A 13809-nucleotide genomic window follows, 5' to 3' on the forward strand; every position below is an offset into this window, starting at 1 on the left:
CCTCTGCCTGGTTCCCTGTAGCTTTGCTTCTCGCAATGAGGGAACCGCCAGAAGGCCCTCGGCGCTGGACCTCAGCTTCCAGGCAGAACGATGGGGGTGAAGACGCTCCTTCAGGTATACTGGGCCGAGGCCATTTAGGGTTTTAAAGGTCAGCACCAACACTTTGAATTGTGCTCGGAAATGTACTGGGAGCCAATATAGGTCTTTCAAGACCGGTGTTATGTGGTCTCGGCGGCCGCCCACAGTCACCAGTCTGGCTGCCGCATTCTGGATTAGTTGTAGTTTCCGGGTCACTTTCAAAGGTAGCCCCACACAGAGCGCATTGCAGTAGTCCAAGCTGTCCAAGCTTAGATTACAGGAATAAGGAAATCCAAGCATGTCATCCTCCCGTTCTGTCTTTTAAGCAACTTGGAAAGTGTATGGAAATAATTGTGGTGGCATGTAGTGTTGTGGTAGAGTTACATACCTGCTCTCCTGACACCAACATCACCAGGAAGGGACAGATAGTAGTAAGGTCTGGGCCCCATAAGTGCTCCAACGGGAGCACCAGATTGTTCCCACTGATGCACTCACACAACCTTGACTTATTGGCCCCTCTGCCCTGCCACTGGCCCATCCAGGTAAGCAACAGTTCTGGTGTCAAGAAGGTAGCTTCACAGCTCTGCCCCAACTACTGATTTGTCTTTTATCATTTACAAAGACATGATCCATCATCCCACCTGTGGGAAGTCCCATAGAGCTCAGTGAAGCTCTTTCCCCTCCTTCTCTTTCCATAAAAGCCCTAAGTCTGACACAGAACACATGGCCATCATCTATGCTCCTCTCAATAATACTTAACAGTTCTATATATTATCTCCCATGTTGTGCGGTGGATGGGGGGGGTGACTGAATCTGAAAGAGATTGGCTTGCCTATGGCCACCTAATGAGGTCAGGGCAGAGAAAAGATATGAACCAGAGACTTCCTAATTTGTAGCTCAGTCCTTTAGTCGTTACACTGCACCAACTGTCTCGTTCCTCTCCAATGCCCTGTGTGAAGGTTACCCATATTTAACCTGTGCAGTGGCGAGGAGCAGACTGGCCAAATGTGATGGGCGTGCATAAAGAGAGCTCATGCCATCATTTTGTAAAGGAAAGGTGTCAGTGTCATGCCTGAGCTTAATTCTCTGCCAATTCTATGTTCCGCGGGAGAACCAAAACCATGCAAACACCAGATGTCCTCAGCTTTTAGATTATGGATCTTAGATAACCTGCTCAACACACTGTATGCTTTGCTTATATAAATGCTGCAAAGCGATTTTACTCCGAGACTATAATTTCAGTTACAGATAGGTAGCCGCATTGGTCTGCTGTAGTAAAAAACAAAAAAAAACCCCTTCCAGTCGCACCTTAGAGACCAAGTAAGTTTGTTATTGGTATGAGCGTTCGTGTGCATGCACACTTCTTCAGATCTAAAGAAGTGCGCATGCACGCGAAAGCTCGTAACCAATAACAAACTTACTTGGTCTCTAAGGTGCTACTGGGGCGTGGGTGGCGCTGTGGAGGTTGGTTGTTCAAATCCCCGCAACGGGGTGAGCTCCTGTTGCTCGGTCCCTGCTCCTGCCAACCTAGCAGTTTGAAAGCACACCAAAATGCAAGTAGATAAATAGGTACCGCTCCGGCGGGAAGGTAAACGGCGTTTCCGTGTGCTGCTCTGGTTCGCCAGAAGCGGCTTAGTCATGCTGGCCACATGACCAGGAAGCTGTACACCGGCTCCCTCGGCCAGTAAAGCAAGATGAGCGCCGCAACCCCAGAGTTGGCCATGACTGGACCCAATGGTCAGGGGTCCCTTTACCTTTACCTTTAAGGTGCTACTGGAAGGAATTTTTTTTACTATAATTTCAGACACGCTTACCTGGGAGTAAGTCCCCCTGAGCTCAATGGGTTTACATCTGGGTAGACACATATAGTACTGGACTTTAAAGTGATCCTAGTAGGGATTGCATTGCATGTACACTGGTAGCCTTAACATCCTCTGACCACTTCCTCTTTCAGTACTGTTCAGTGCAAGGTTGATGGACACCTCCTACCCCCCACCTCCCCCCAAAATCAGTCTGGACTCATTTTAATGCAACAGAAATTATAGCCAGCATGAAAACAGCTCATTGCAATTGAATAACCCCCAAGGATAATAATAATGCATAATTATGTAAGTGGAAGCTGTTGTGATCTGCTGTTGGGCAGGCATCTGGCTAATGAGTTTAACCTCAGACAAGTGTGGGGTCAGGAGCTTAGCAGAATCGAGGCTTTTTAGGTCATTGCACTATTTTTCCTCCCAGTGAAAGAGGGTGTTTCTTTTCACTGTGATCATGAATTCAGAAGTTTTTTCATGAAAGGGTGCTTATAAACTTGCATTGTACTTTCCCCATGGGGAGAACACTGGGAAGGAAGCTGAACAAAGGAAGCAGCCAAGAATAGCAGAGAAATGACAAATCACTCCTGTTCAGGCAAAATGGAAAGTAAACGCAAAAAACTTTGCTCCATCAAGCAAGCTCAGGTGCTTGGAACGTTAAGATGAACTATTTCAAGTTCATCCTGTACCAAAAATGAACTAGTTCAAGTTCACCTAAGTGAACTTTTTAATTCATAAAATAATGAATCAGCAGAAAAGTTTTACTTCGGTATTCTGAGTGTTACCAGCTGCTGGGCTGAAGTATAGGATCAACAACTAAATCAGGGACCACACACAAGGAATATGATCTCTGCCGGACATAATTTCAGCTAGTGAAGCTATGATTCTAGTATTTCCATACTAGAAAACATTGCTTAATTTGTGCCAGGCACACAACTGTTAAAGGCACAAGACACCATTCAATTAGTTCCTATTTGTATACTTTTCAATTGCAGGGAAGATACAGGAAATTCCTCCTATCCCTTCCTTCTGGTTGCTTAGCAATAATGACTAAGTGGTTAAGTACCCTTAGCAACAGCAGCACCTCCGGATCTGCCTAATAAACCTTGGAACACTCCACTACGTTTTGTTTTATAACTTATAGGAGTCCGGTTGTCTTACTTTTCTTTATTTACTAAAAGCTAAGAGACCAGGCCTCCTACAGGGTGGAGCAGATAAACTTGAAATTGTTCAAAGTTCTACCCCAGAGTGAACCTAATGCACCTTTAGTTCACCTGGCAATTTTGAGAACTACTTTCAGGTGTAATTCAGAGATTCTTGAAACAGCTTAGGAAACTTCATTTAAGTGAACAAATGTATTCCAAGCACTTCCAAACGTCTACCTTGGTTGGTTTTGTCATTTTTTGAAAGGATTATCTGACTGGTAAGAAGTGAACAAGTGCACGGCCACGCTAGCTGGGGCTGATGACAGTTGTAGCACAAAATATCTGGAGAGCACCAGGCTGCTGAAACTCTTCTAGATATTGTAATGGAGTGACAACTGCAGCAGACAGGATAGCATCTGCAGTAGACAGCCTTTAAATATCAATGGGCTTCTGTTGAATATTGAGGGCTGAATGACATCATGCATGTTCCCCTCTGCTGAGGGTTTGTTGACTTTTTTGTCTGAAAGGAGCTCTCAGGAAATGGCGTCAAGTGAAGATCAGCAATTGAAAATCACCGGTGTCAGCGAAGTTAACTCTTTATTCAAAGAAACCAAAACAGTGCAGGCTTAGTGATCCCAGCAGCTCTTCCCAGTGTGGCAATTATGAGGACTGAAGGTTCTTCCCACAGCTGCCTAAGTCCCCTCCTTTCCAGGGGTTTTTCGAAGCAATTGGAGACTGTGTCTGTGTGCAACCAATCCTCTGCTCTGCTCCTTTCATTTCTCTGTGTGTTCTGGGAGACCAGGGGGAAGGGGAGCTGGTCACAGCAGGAGGGGGAGATTCCCTGGATTCTTCAGCAGTTTGTCTTAGTCTCCTGACTCCCCTCCTCTTCTGCCTCTAGGTTCTGGAGTGCTCTCTGTCCAAGCTTCAGTTTGTTCACTAAACCCTGCTGCCTCTTCAGCTTCTGACATTTCCTTCTCTCAGTCTGCTCCCTCTTCTCCCTCTGACCACATATCGCCATCCCACCACCAACCCCCTGGCTCTGAGCCTTCCTCCCCTGGGGGTTCTCCAGCTGGTACCTCCCACTGCTCCTCTCCAGCCAGTCCATGACATGATCCTATGATCAGGAGCAAAAGAGTAGCCACATGGGGCTGAAGGTTTTCCTTCTGGGCTAGTTGCCTACTCAAAATCTTCTCTCACAATTTCAGGGTTGGGCCATGGGCAGCTGAGGTGAGCCAGGGACCAGAAGCCTTTGGACATGTCAGTGTCAGGAGTTCAGCCTACACTCGAGTAGGACCCTGGCAGAGACACATGCCCGACTGGCATGTTCTCTCCCTCCTGGTCTTTCGTTTGGCAGCTTCATAAGCTTTCTTCATCCTGAACATCACAGCGACCGATGCCAACCGACACCGGCACACTTAGAGATCCGCAGAGTTTGCGCAACTTGCACGTGACAGACCTCAGCAACTCAGCATTTTGGCTAATCTACTTTATTTACATATAAACACACACGGAGCACTGCAGCATGGCTCCTTCTCTCTCGCTAGCATCAGACAGCAAAGAGGAAAAGACAAAGCACAATAGTCCCACTTCATGGAACACAGTAACACAAACATCCTGTCTCCGTCACTTTCCACTCTGTGGAGTCAAAACATATACTGTCATGTGAAAGACAAAAATCCCATGACTGCAATCATGGCGCAGGAATTCTAACAGTCAGAACTACGGTTTTATGTGTACTGCATAGAGATCAGTTTTATTTAAAAAGTTGCTTAAATAAATAATACACTAGAGGACAAAGCAGGAGGCAGGACTGAGGAACAATCCAGATGTCAGGGGTAAACTCCAGTTCGCAGAGGTTTTTTTGTGGGAGAAGCCATTTGCATTAAATATACATTATGGATATACGTCTGGCTGTGCTGGCTCATAATGCACGACATTGACTCTCAGCAAATAATGTTCTGTGCTGACTGCATTTTATTTTACTTTTTCTTTTAGGCACGATCAACCAAAGAGCAACGTTGGGGAGGTGCCCTCCTCTCACGAAATCATTCTATGGAGGAGGAATTTGAAAGAGCGAAAGCAGCTGTTGAGGTATTGTTTGACGTCTTGGAAAACGTCCCACCTGAAGTCGATCTAGCAAAGCAGCCTTTTGTTTAATGCAACAAAAGCACAACCTGGCATTAGGCAATTTGAGCTAAATGGAGCTAAAGTGATTGTGTTTCCATTGGAAAAATAATGGCGTGATCCTCAGCATGTTTCTCTGTGACATGGTTTCAAGTAGATGCGCTTAGGAGTGCCACCAAAGGGGAGCTTCGAGCATAAACAGTTTAAAGCACAGGAGTGTTCTTGCTAGCCGTTCATCTGAGTCTGGGGTAAATATTCAAAAAACATATGTGTAACTAGGTGAGCAAAAGACCTAATTTCAGGTATTTCTCACAGCAGGTTACCAGACCCCCCCCCCCAATCAGTAGAAGGGTGGTTTCAGACCATTGCAATTTTTCTTTGGGATCCCATCACATTTTACAAAGTTCGGGTTGCACAATTAAAGTTTGGGTGGAGCTTTTGCACCACAAACTTGCTTCCTCCACATATTGTGAAGGAAGTGAAGGAAATAAGTAGCTATCCTATTTTTAAAAGACATCTGAAGGCAGCCCTGTTCAGGGAAGTCTTTAATATTTAACGCTGTATTGTTTTTAATACTTGATTGGGAGCCACCCAGAGTGGCTGGGGAAACTCAGCCAGATGGGCGGGGTATAAATAATACATTATTATTATTATTATTATTATTATTATTATTATTATTATTATACCTTTTAGGCAATGTTAGCTGTTTAGTGAGCGTTCATTCTGATTTGTTTGCGAGAAGTTATTTGATCTTTAAAGTGTATTTGTTCATTTCATAAAGTTTATATACTGCTGGATTGTACAAAACCTCAAACCTCACATGGAGCAATTGTCACCTCCATTTCCAATATGTTCCCCCTTCACTTTCCTTATTACAAAGTCTGCTTTTTTGTAAGCTGGGGAGGTGGGGAGAGTTGGTTGTGTCAGTATGCGATTAAATCCCACTCGAAAATATCAACCGTCTGGAAGTGCCCAGAGAGAATGGGCAACGAGAATTGCACAAGCAAGAGAGAAGAGGGGGAACGAACCTTTCACACACACACACACACACACACACACACACACACATTGAAACATGCACCCAGCCAGTTCAGTGTGAGTCCCTGGTGAGGATCACGAGGTTGATGCAAATAGAGAGACACTCAAATCAGCTGTGCAATTCGGACCCTGGTTATACACACAGCTTTCCCTTGCTGTGCTGGGATATTTGGATCTCACATTCTTCTGTTTCGCATTTACAAAGGGTGCCCTACCCCAGGCACACACACCCCAGCACAAAAAATATCGGTCCTGACAACCAACGTCAGACTACAGATCTGCTCCAAATCCTCCCTTGAAATTGAATTTGGGAAGGAGCCTTGAAAGATAAGTTTATTCTGTGTGTGGTCTCAGGAGCTCAGCCAGAAGTCTCTTGTATTAGCAGCATGCAGTAAAACCATTTATCCCAACCAACGGCTGCAAATCTAGGTGAGGAAGAACTGCTGTTCTCTCATTTTTATGCAATTGCATTTGCTTGTTTATCTCCAGCTTGATTCCAAAAGACTGAGAGATGGTGTTGTGGCTCTGTTTTCCCCATCTTCTTCTGCCAATCTGCCTTCAGCCTTTCCTCCAAGATCTTTGCCATTCTATTCACATTCCCCTTGACTGACAGCATCCCTGACACTCCAAAGCTGGGCTTCCTTTTAGCACAACGTGAAATGATTTAGCAGCTTATATGTGGCTTGGGATGAATTTTTACTGTACTATTTTCAGGGACCTAAGTGGGATCCGGACAATGTCCCTGTTCAATGCAAAAAGGCTGGGCCTGGCCACTAAGAGATCTGGACTGTACCTAGGGAGACATTTTCAGAAAAGCATAAGGCAAAACCTAGGCAGTTAAGTCAGAGCATTGACTAAGACTAAAACTCTCAGCAATTCGCACAGGCCTTGGGCAGCTGTTTCCACATTCAGGACAACTGTTTGTGACAGCGCTTCAAGGACTGTACCACTTCATAATGCAAACAGGCATGGGATGTGTAGCAGACTGACCCCGCTAACTGCCCCCAATTAAATATAGTAGACACACTGCACAGTACAACAATTAAATGGATTTCTACAATTTACCACAGGCTATCTTGCCTTGTCTTATGTGAGGGAAACTTCAGTTCAGAGTGTCTCGGGAAGGAGTTGATCAAAGAAGAACAGTTTTGTTTACAAAAAAGATAGAGAGTTGGTGAAACAAGGTTGGGTCAAGAGATGCATTCTTTCAGGTAGAAGTTAACTTATAAGTTAACGCCCAGTATGTTTCCAAGCACAATTCAAAGTGTTGGTGCTGACCTTTAAAGCCCTAAATGGCCTTGGTCCAGTATACCTGAAGGAGCGTCTCCAACCCCATCGTTCTGCCTGGACACTGAGGTCCAGCTCCAAGGGCCTTCTGGCGGTTCCCTCACAGCAAGAAGCCAAGTTACAGGGAACCAGGCAGAGGGCCTTCTCGGTAGTGGCACCCGTCCTGTGGAACGCCCTCCCACCAGATGTCAAAGAGAAAGACAACTACCAGACTTTTAGAAGACATCTGAAGGCAGCTCTGTTTAGGGAAAATTTTAATGTTTAATAGACTATTGTATTTTAATATTCTGTTGGAAGCCGCCCAGAGTGGCTGGGGAAACCCAGCCAGATGGGCAGGGTATAAATAATAAATTATTATTATTATTATTATTATTATTATTATTATTATTATTATTACTTAAACACAAAGATGTCACAGGCTTAAACACAGTAGTAGAAGCACAGCTTTTCTTGAAATTCATTTACTCAGAAATCAGTTGTTACACCAGTTTCTGTTGTTGGGTGTGTGTTTTTAGGAAACCCTCAAATTTGCTGAGTGGAATTCTGAGGGAATTCTGGTTTGGCTCTGCTGCCTGTCACTGGGTGTCACATGACTGAAGTGCCCGCAATGCCTTTGGAAAAGTAGCTTTTCAGGAAAGGCGGTCTGCATAGCTTTCTCCCTGACATGCTAGCTTTCTGTGTACAATGGCTCTTTGATATTCCTAATATTGAATTGCATGCTGGATCTTGTGCACTGCCTTGTGCTAGTCCTCACTGAATCATCCGAGTGGCACAGCTGGCAGGAAGAAGAGTCTGACCTCTGGCAAGAAGACTCAGAAGAGGTGAAAGCATCTAGACCTCATGATGTTCCCAACAATGTCTTTGGGAACACAATAGGACCTTGAGGATTTGTGGATCTGCTGAGCTTCACTTTGGAGGCTGCAGAGTTCTTTTCCCCCTGGGAAGTTGACATTTAGGAGGGTGGAACTGATACACACACCTCCAATTTTGGTGGGCAGATCCAAACCCAATCCAGATCAGCCCTATTACTAGTGACATTTATACATTGCCTGTGTTTCAGGGCCACGTTAAGCATTATTTACACTGCCAGCTCCTAGTAGACTAATGCAGAGTAATGGCGCTTTATGAATCATAAATAAAATAATAAGGTGTTATTGAAGCCATTCCTGCAAAGTGCTTTGAACATTTGAAATGTGCTATATAAATGCTAAGTATTTTTTCTTATTATTCCTTAAACCCACAATTTGTTTTCTAGTACAGATCATGCGATTTTTGTGGGTTTTCTGGCTATTTAGCAGGGAGTGGGGAGGAGACTTTATTTCTCTTTTGAATAAAACTCAGGCTTCAAATATGCCTAAAATGCTGGCAGCTATGCTTTTCAATTATGAAACATTCTGCACAAAGTAAAGAGACTCTTTTTAATAGCATCCTTTCTCTAAAACATTTCACCTAGAGAGATAATTAAAACATATTCATATTATGGCCAGGGGTGGGTGGGGGGTGGGAGTGAAGCAGCTATTAGATTGGAATGTAATTAAAATACAGCTTACTTAAATTTGGGGTGTAAAATGAAAAGAAGATCAGCTGTATTGAATTGCCACTGCAATATGACCGAAAGGGCAATAAGGCTATGATTTGATTGTTTTCTGATGATTAGGCCTACTTAGATTGTATCCTCATGCCATCTCAACACACTCGTCAACTGTCCTGGTTTGAGCAGGACACCCCAGAATTTACAGAAGCCACTTGTTCTTCTGATTGAATCACAGAATGTCTCATTTTGGCTCTTGCAAGAGGGTGGCCTCAGAAGAAACTCATTTTATGGGGGAAGTGTACTCAACATGAGTCACCTGACTCTGTTGAGAACGTAGCCCCCCAAAGTCACATGTTTTGGGGGACCATGCTTTAGTGTGAGTCACATGAATCGCGTGGGAATGTCTCCCCGAAAGATTTATCTCTGCTGCATGTTGGAGGGCATGTCTCAGCACCTTCACTCGAATTAAGATGGGGAGGCATGTACCCTTTGTCTTACCACCCCCACCTCCAACACACACAAACACTGGCCTGGTTTGCATATGACAATAAACCATGGCTGATTAAACCTTGGCTTGGTGTTATGTGTGATCCCTACTCAGCAGATTAGCTATGTGATTTTTTTTACTGCTAATGAACCACAGTCTGCAGCTATGGTTTGTTGACTTGTGAACTTTGGTTTGCTTTAGCTATGGCTTGGCTTTACACATGAGTCCAGCACCCATCCTTAACCATGGTTTTTTTGTCCGTCCTATCCCAGTCACTTGCCACACTACAAATATATGAAGCAAGAGCAGTTGGAACACAAACCAACCTTGAGAAGCAAGCCATGTTTACTTTGATGATCTGTTGGACAACTTGTGGTTAACACATAGTTTATTATACCGTGACTTAGTGTTATGTGTGAACCAGAACCTTGTATGTAGAATGTAGCAGCTGAACCAGAAATTCTTTGCTTCTTTGAATGCTGATTCTGTGAAACAGACATAATCCAGATAAAAATTGTGGATAGCTGCCCTGATCCATTTGAAAAGAAAAGAAAAATCCAAAAGCAGCAGTATCATAATCCATTTATTAAAACCGAGGAAAATGTCACAAAGTAGTGAGCAAGCTTTCAAGTGTACCAGAACCTTTATCCAGTCTGACTGTTGAGCAAAAAAAGCAGGGGGTGAGGAAGAGAAAATATATTGCTGGGTGTGGTGGAAAAGCTCTGTCTGCAGTTTATAAGTGTTTTAAGATTGAGTGCATGCGGTGTTATGTAGACTTAAACAGGTTAACCTGTGTCCAAGTGTGACATACATCTTGGGTTATACCAGAGGCAACTGATTTTAACCAAATTTTGCATGATTGTTCCTGAGATCAAGGCGTAGATTTGCATCCATGTTTGGATACAGTTGGACGCCATTTTGAATTAAGGTGGTGGGTTGAACTTATCCAAATGGCATTGATTTTAACCACAGATTTCAAGACTGTGCTGGGGGTGTTTTTTATTCCTTAAAATTCCCATGCAATGCTAAATGCAAAGCAGCTAGTAGTCAATATATTAGCAAAGCTCAAGATTAATTGGACGTGATCCAGGCAACTCACCACCTTCAAAGGCTACATACATCACAAGGTCAAGAGGATAATGGATTTATTTGAACATGCTCTTTCTAATTTCAGCAGTTCTATTCCATGCACAATTCAAGGAGCACAGATGAATTGAAAAACAGTTCTCCATCTTTCTTCGGGTACATAGGTTCTACAGAGTATTATTCACGTAGGATCTTTGAGGGTTTTTTCTCTTTTTTTACCAACTGCTGTATGTTTTCATGAATGGAGAATGGTCTGCTGCCCTCCTCCTGCCCCAGATTTATTTGTAAATTTGCATGCAGAGGAGGATGTTTTCAGAAGGGGGCAGCTTTCCCTGCACTCTCATTTCATGGAATTCTCTGTAACAGTTAATTTTTGTTGTCAGCAAAATGCAGGCTAAGCTACAGCAAATCCAGCATCACGGGGAACAGATGCTGCCTGCAAGATAAAGGTCTTTTGGCTAAAGAAACCCAACTCCAGTATGTGAGAAGAAACATTAATTATAGAGACCTCGGACCAGTTGCCCTTCTGCTGAGGAGTTGTTTCAGTTGGCTGTTTATTCCTGGGTCAAAGAAGAGAAGCGGAATCCAGCTCTAGTGGTGCAGCTTGGATGGAATATCCCTGAAATTAAATCAAAGTGCCCAGTGAATTAGCATAGGCGCGACGGGGATATGCAGATCTGAATGAATTCGCCTTGCCAAGTCTGGACTTTGAGAGGGCTCTTGCAGAGCTAGATAGAACTGAGAGTTTCACATGCCATGTGAAAAGAAACCAGAGTTATGATTGTTCATAACTCTAAAGGCTCTGTCCCGACAGTCAAGAAAAACTAGAGATCCTTGTCTATGTCAACGTATTATTTTATGTTTACAAAGTATGCCAGCCTTCAGCAACCTGGTGCTATTCAGATGTTTTGGACTATAATTTCCATTTGCCCCAGCCCACTTTAGTTTTAGTCTAAAACTGCTGGAAAACATGAGGATGAACAAAGCTGGGATACACAATATAACATCTCCTTGCATCTTATCATATTATGTTGTGTGCATTTTTAAACTCTCTAAAGCTGCATACACACTATGCCTTTTAAAGCACATTTGAAACAACCCTTTTCCTCCAAAAATTCCGGGCAGCTTTTTTCCACCACTAATTGCAGCAGGGGGACCAAATCCCATCAAGATCAAGGCTGGGGAGGGAAGGAAGCACCTCAGATTACATTTTAAAATAAGCCATTGAATTAATGTACATGGAATTAATGTGCCCTCAGCTGCACTAATAACCAGAGCAAAAGCAAAGTGAAAACATCCCTCCCAGACCCAAAATGTAACATGATGAATCTTTAAGGGAATCTGGATGTTAGCTGAACCAGCAAAGTGTTTGTGTTGTGGATGCTGGTTGTTGAGATTGCCAAACTTAATTAGGAAGCAGTTATAATTCTAAGTACCCACAATGCTGATGGATTATTCCTGGGGCTCTGGCTGGTGATTTAAGACAATCCTGTTTATGATTTGCCTTTTTCATTTTGCATCCAGGAGAAGCAGAGCTAAGCAGACAACAGACACAATAACCTCACGTTGTTCCCCAAAGTGCCCACATAAAACTATATTGCTTGGACTTTATTAAGGAGGAAGTGCAGAGAGCATAGTCCAGTTTTATTTGAACTGCTCTTTGATAAGCCCCTGGGAGGACTGTCAGACTGTGAATTCAAACCAAATCATGTTCGCTAGCAGGCGGACAGAGCCTGCCCTGCCTTTACAGTTTGGTAGCGTTCGGAGCTAAATTACCTCTAGATTCTAGATATTTCTTAGGTGTTGCAAAGTCCAAGTCACTTAAGTCTAGCAACTTAGCTGAATTTTAGTAGAAACAGAGACATCACCTTGCCAACAAAGGTCTGTATAGTAAAAGCCATGGTTTTCCCAGTAGTGATGTATGGAAGTGAGAGCTGGACCATAAAGAAGGCTGATCGCCGAAGAATTGATGCTTTTGAATTATGGTGCTGCAGGAGACTCTTGAGAGCCCCATGGACTGCAAGAAGATCAAACCTCTCCATTTTGAAGGAAATCAGCCCTGAGTGCTCACTGGAAGGACAGATCCTGAAGCTGAGGCTCCAATACTTTGGCCACCTCATGAGAAGAGAAGACTCCCTGGAAAAGACCCTGATGTTGGGAAAGATGGAGGGCACAAGGAGAAGGGGACGACAGAGGACGAGATGGTTGGATAGTGTTCTCGAAGCTACCAGCATGAGTTTGACCAAACTGCGGGAGGCAGTGGAAGACAGGAGTGCCTGGCGTGCTCTGGTCCATGGGGTCACGAAGTCGGACACGACTAAACAACTAAACAACAACAACAATTCCTCCCCCTCCCCACTTCTTAGGAATCCTGGGGGTTCTATTCCCTCTCATTCCCTTCCCAACTCCCAAAACTCAGGCATACCCTGACTCACCAAAAACGTTAGCAATCAAGCAGAAGGGGGAGAGGAGAAATTCAATTCAGTTCACATTTAACGGCCAAATTCGCACTTCCCGAAATGATACGCAGCCATCCTGCAAACTTCCCATTTCTCCAACCTTTGCAGTGCAGTTCTCCAGCCAAGTAATGTGTCCCAGAATGGGTATACTAGGGTGAGAGAGAACAGCCTTTACCAAAGGTGTCATGGGCTTTGAAGACGCTAGAACTCAGGACGCAAGGGAGAAACGAGCTAAGAGGAAGGCACCCTTGGCAAATTCACACCGTGATCAACTCCCGCCCGGAAACCAATGTCCCCACTGTGGGAGGACGTGTGGATTCAGAATTGGCCTCCACAGTCACTTACGGACTCATTGTTAAAAGCGTGTTTATGGAAGACGATCTTACTCAGCTACGAGTGATCACCAAAGAAGAGGAAGATACCAGAGTGAAGTGTGCATAAGCATGCAAATATTAGCAAAGAGAACATACAAAAAATGCATTATATAGAGCTTTCGGGGGGGGGGTTGTTGAGGTTGTTTGGCAAAAGTGACGTTTTTGAGCTATTTTAAAGAGAAATCAGCAAAAATGCCACTGCCAACAAGGGTTGCCATACGTCCGGATTTTCCTAGACATTTTGCTGCTTTCTGCCCAGGCACTGCTTCCGACTATAGTATGTCCAGACATATGGCAACCCTACATTATATTAAGGAATATTATTTAGCAACATTTGCTAAATTTGTGTATATTTGGCCAAATGTCCACCTTATGAGAAATTTGCT

General features: G+C 43.9%; 1 protein-coding gene across 3 annotated transcripts in view; it reads left to right on the forward strand.

Moving 5' to 3' along the window:
- PEX5L (peroxisomal biogenesis factor 5 like) overlaps nt 1-13809 on the forward strand; it is a 183949-nt gene that overhangs the window by 155310 nt on the left and 14830 nt on the right. For all 3 annotated transcript variants that reach the window (XM_028731634.2, XM_028731636.2, XM_028731635.2), the window contains one exon: nt 5030-5125. In XM_028731634.2, coding sequence (XP_028587467.2) covers nt 5030-5125 — 96 coding nt within the window. The remainder of the gene's footprint in view (nt 1-5029; nt 5126-13809) is intronic.

Source organism: Podarcis muralis, chromosome 6 (genome assembly GCF_964188315.1).
Source record: "Podarcis muralis chromosome 6, rPodMur119.hap1.1, whole genome shotgun sequence".
In the NCBI taxonomy this organism is placed as follows: Eukaryota; Metazoa; Chordata; class Lepidosauria; order Squamata; family Lacertidae; genus Podarcis; species Podarcis muralis.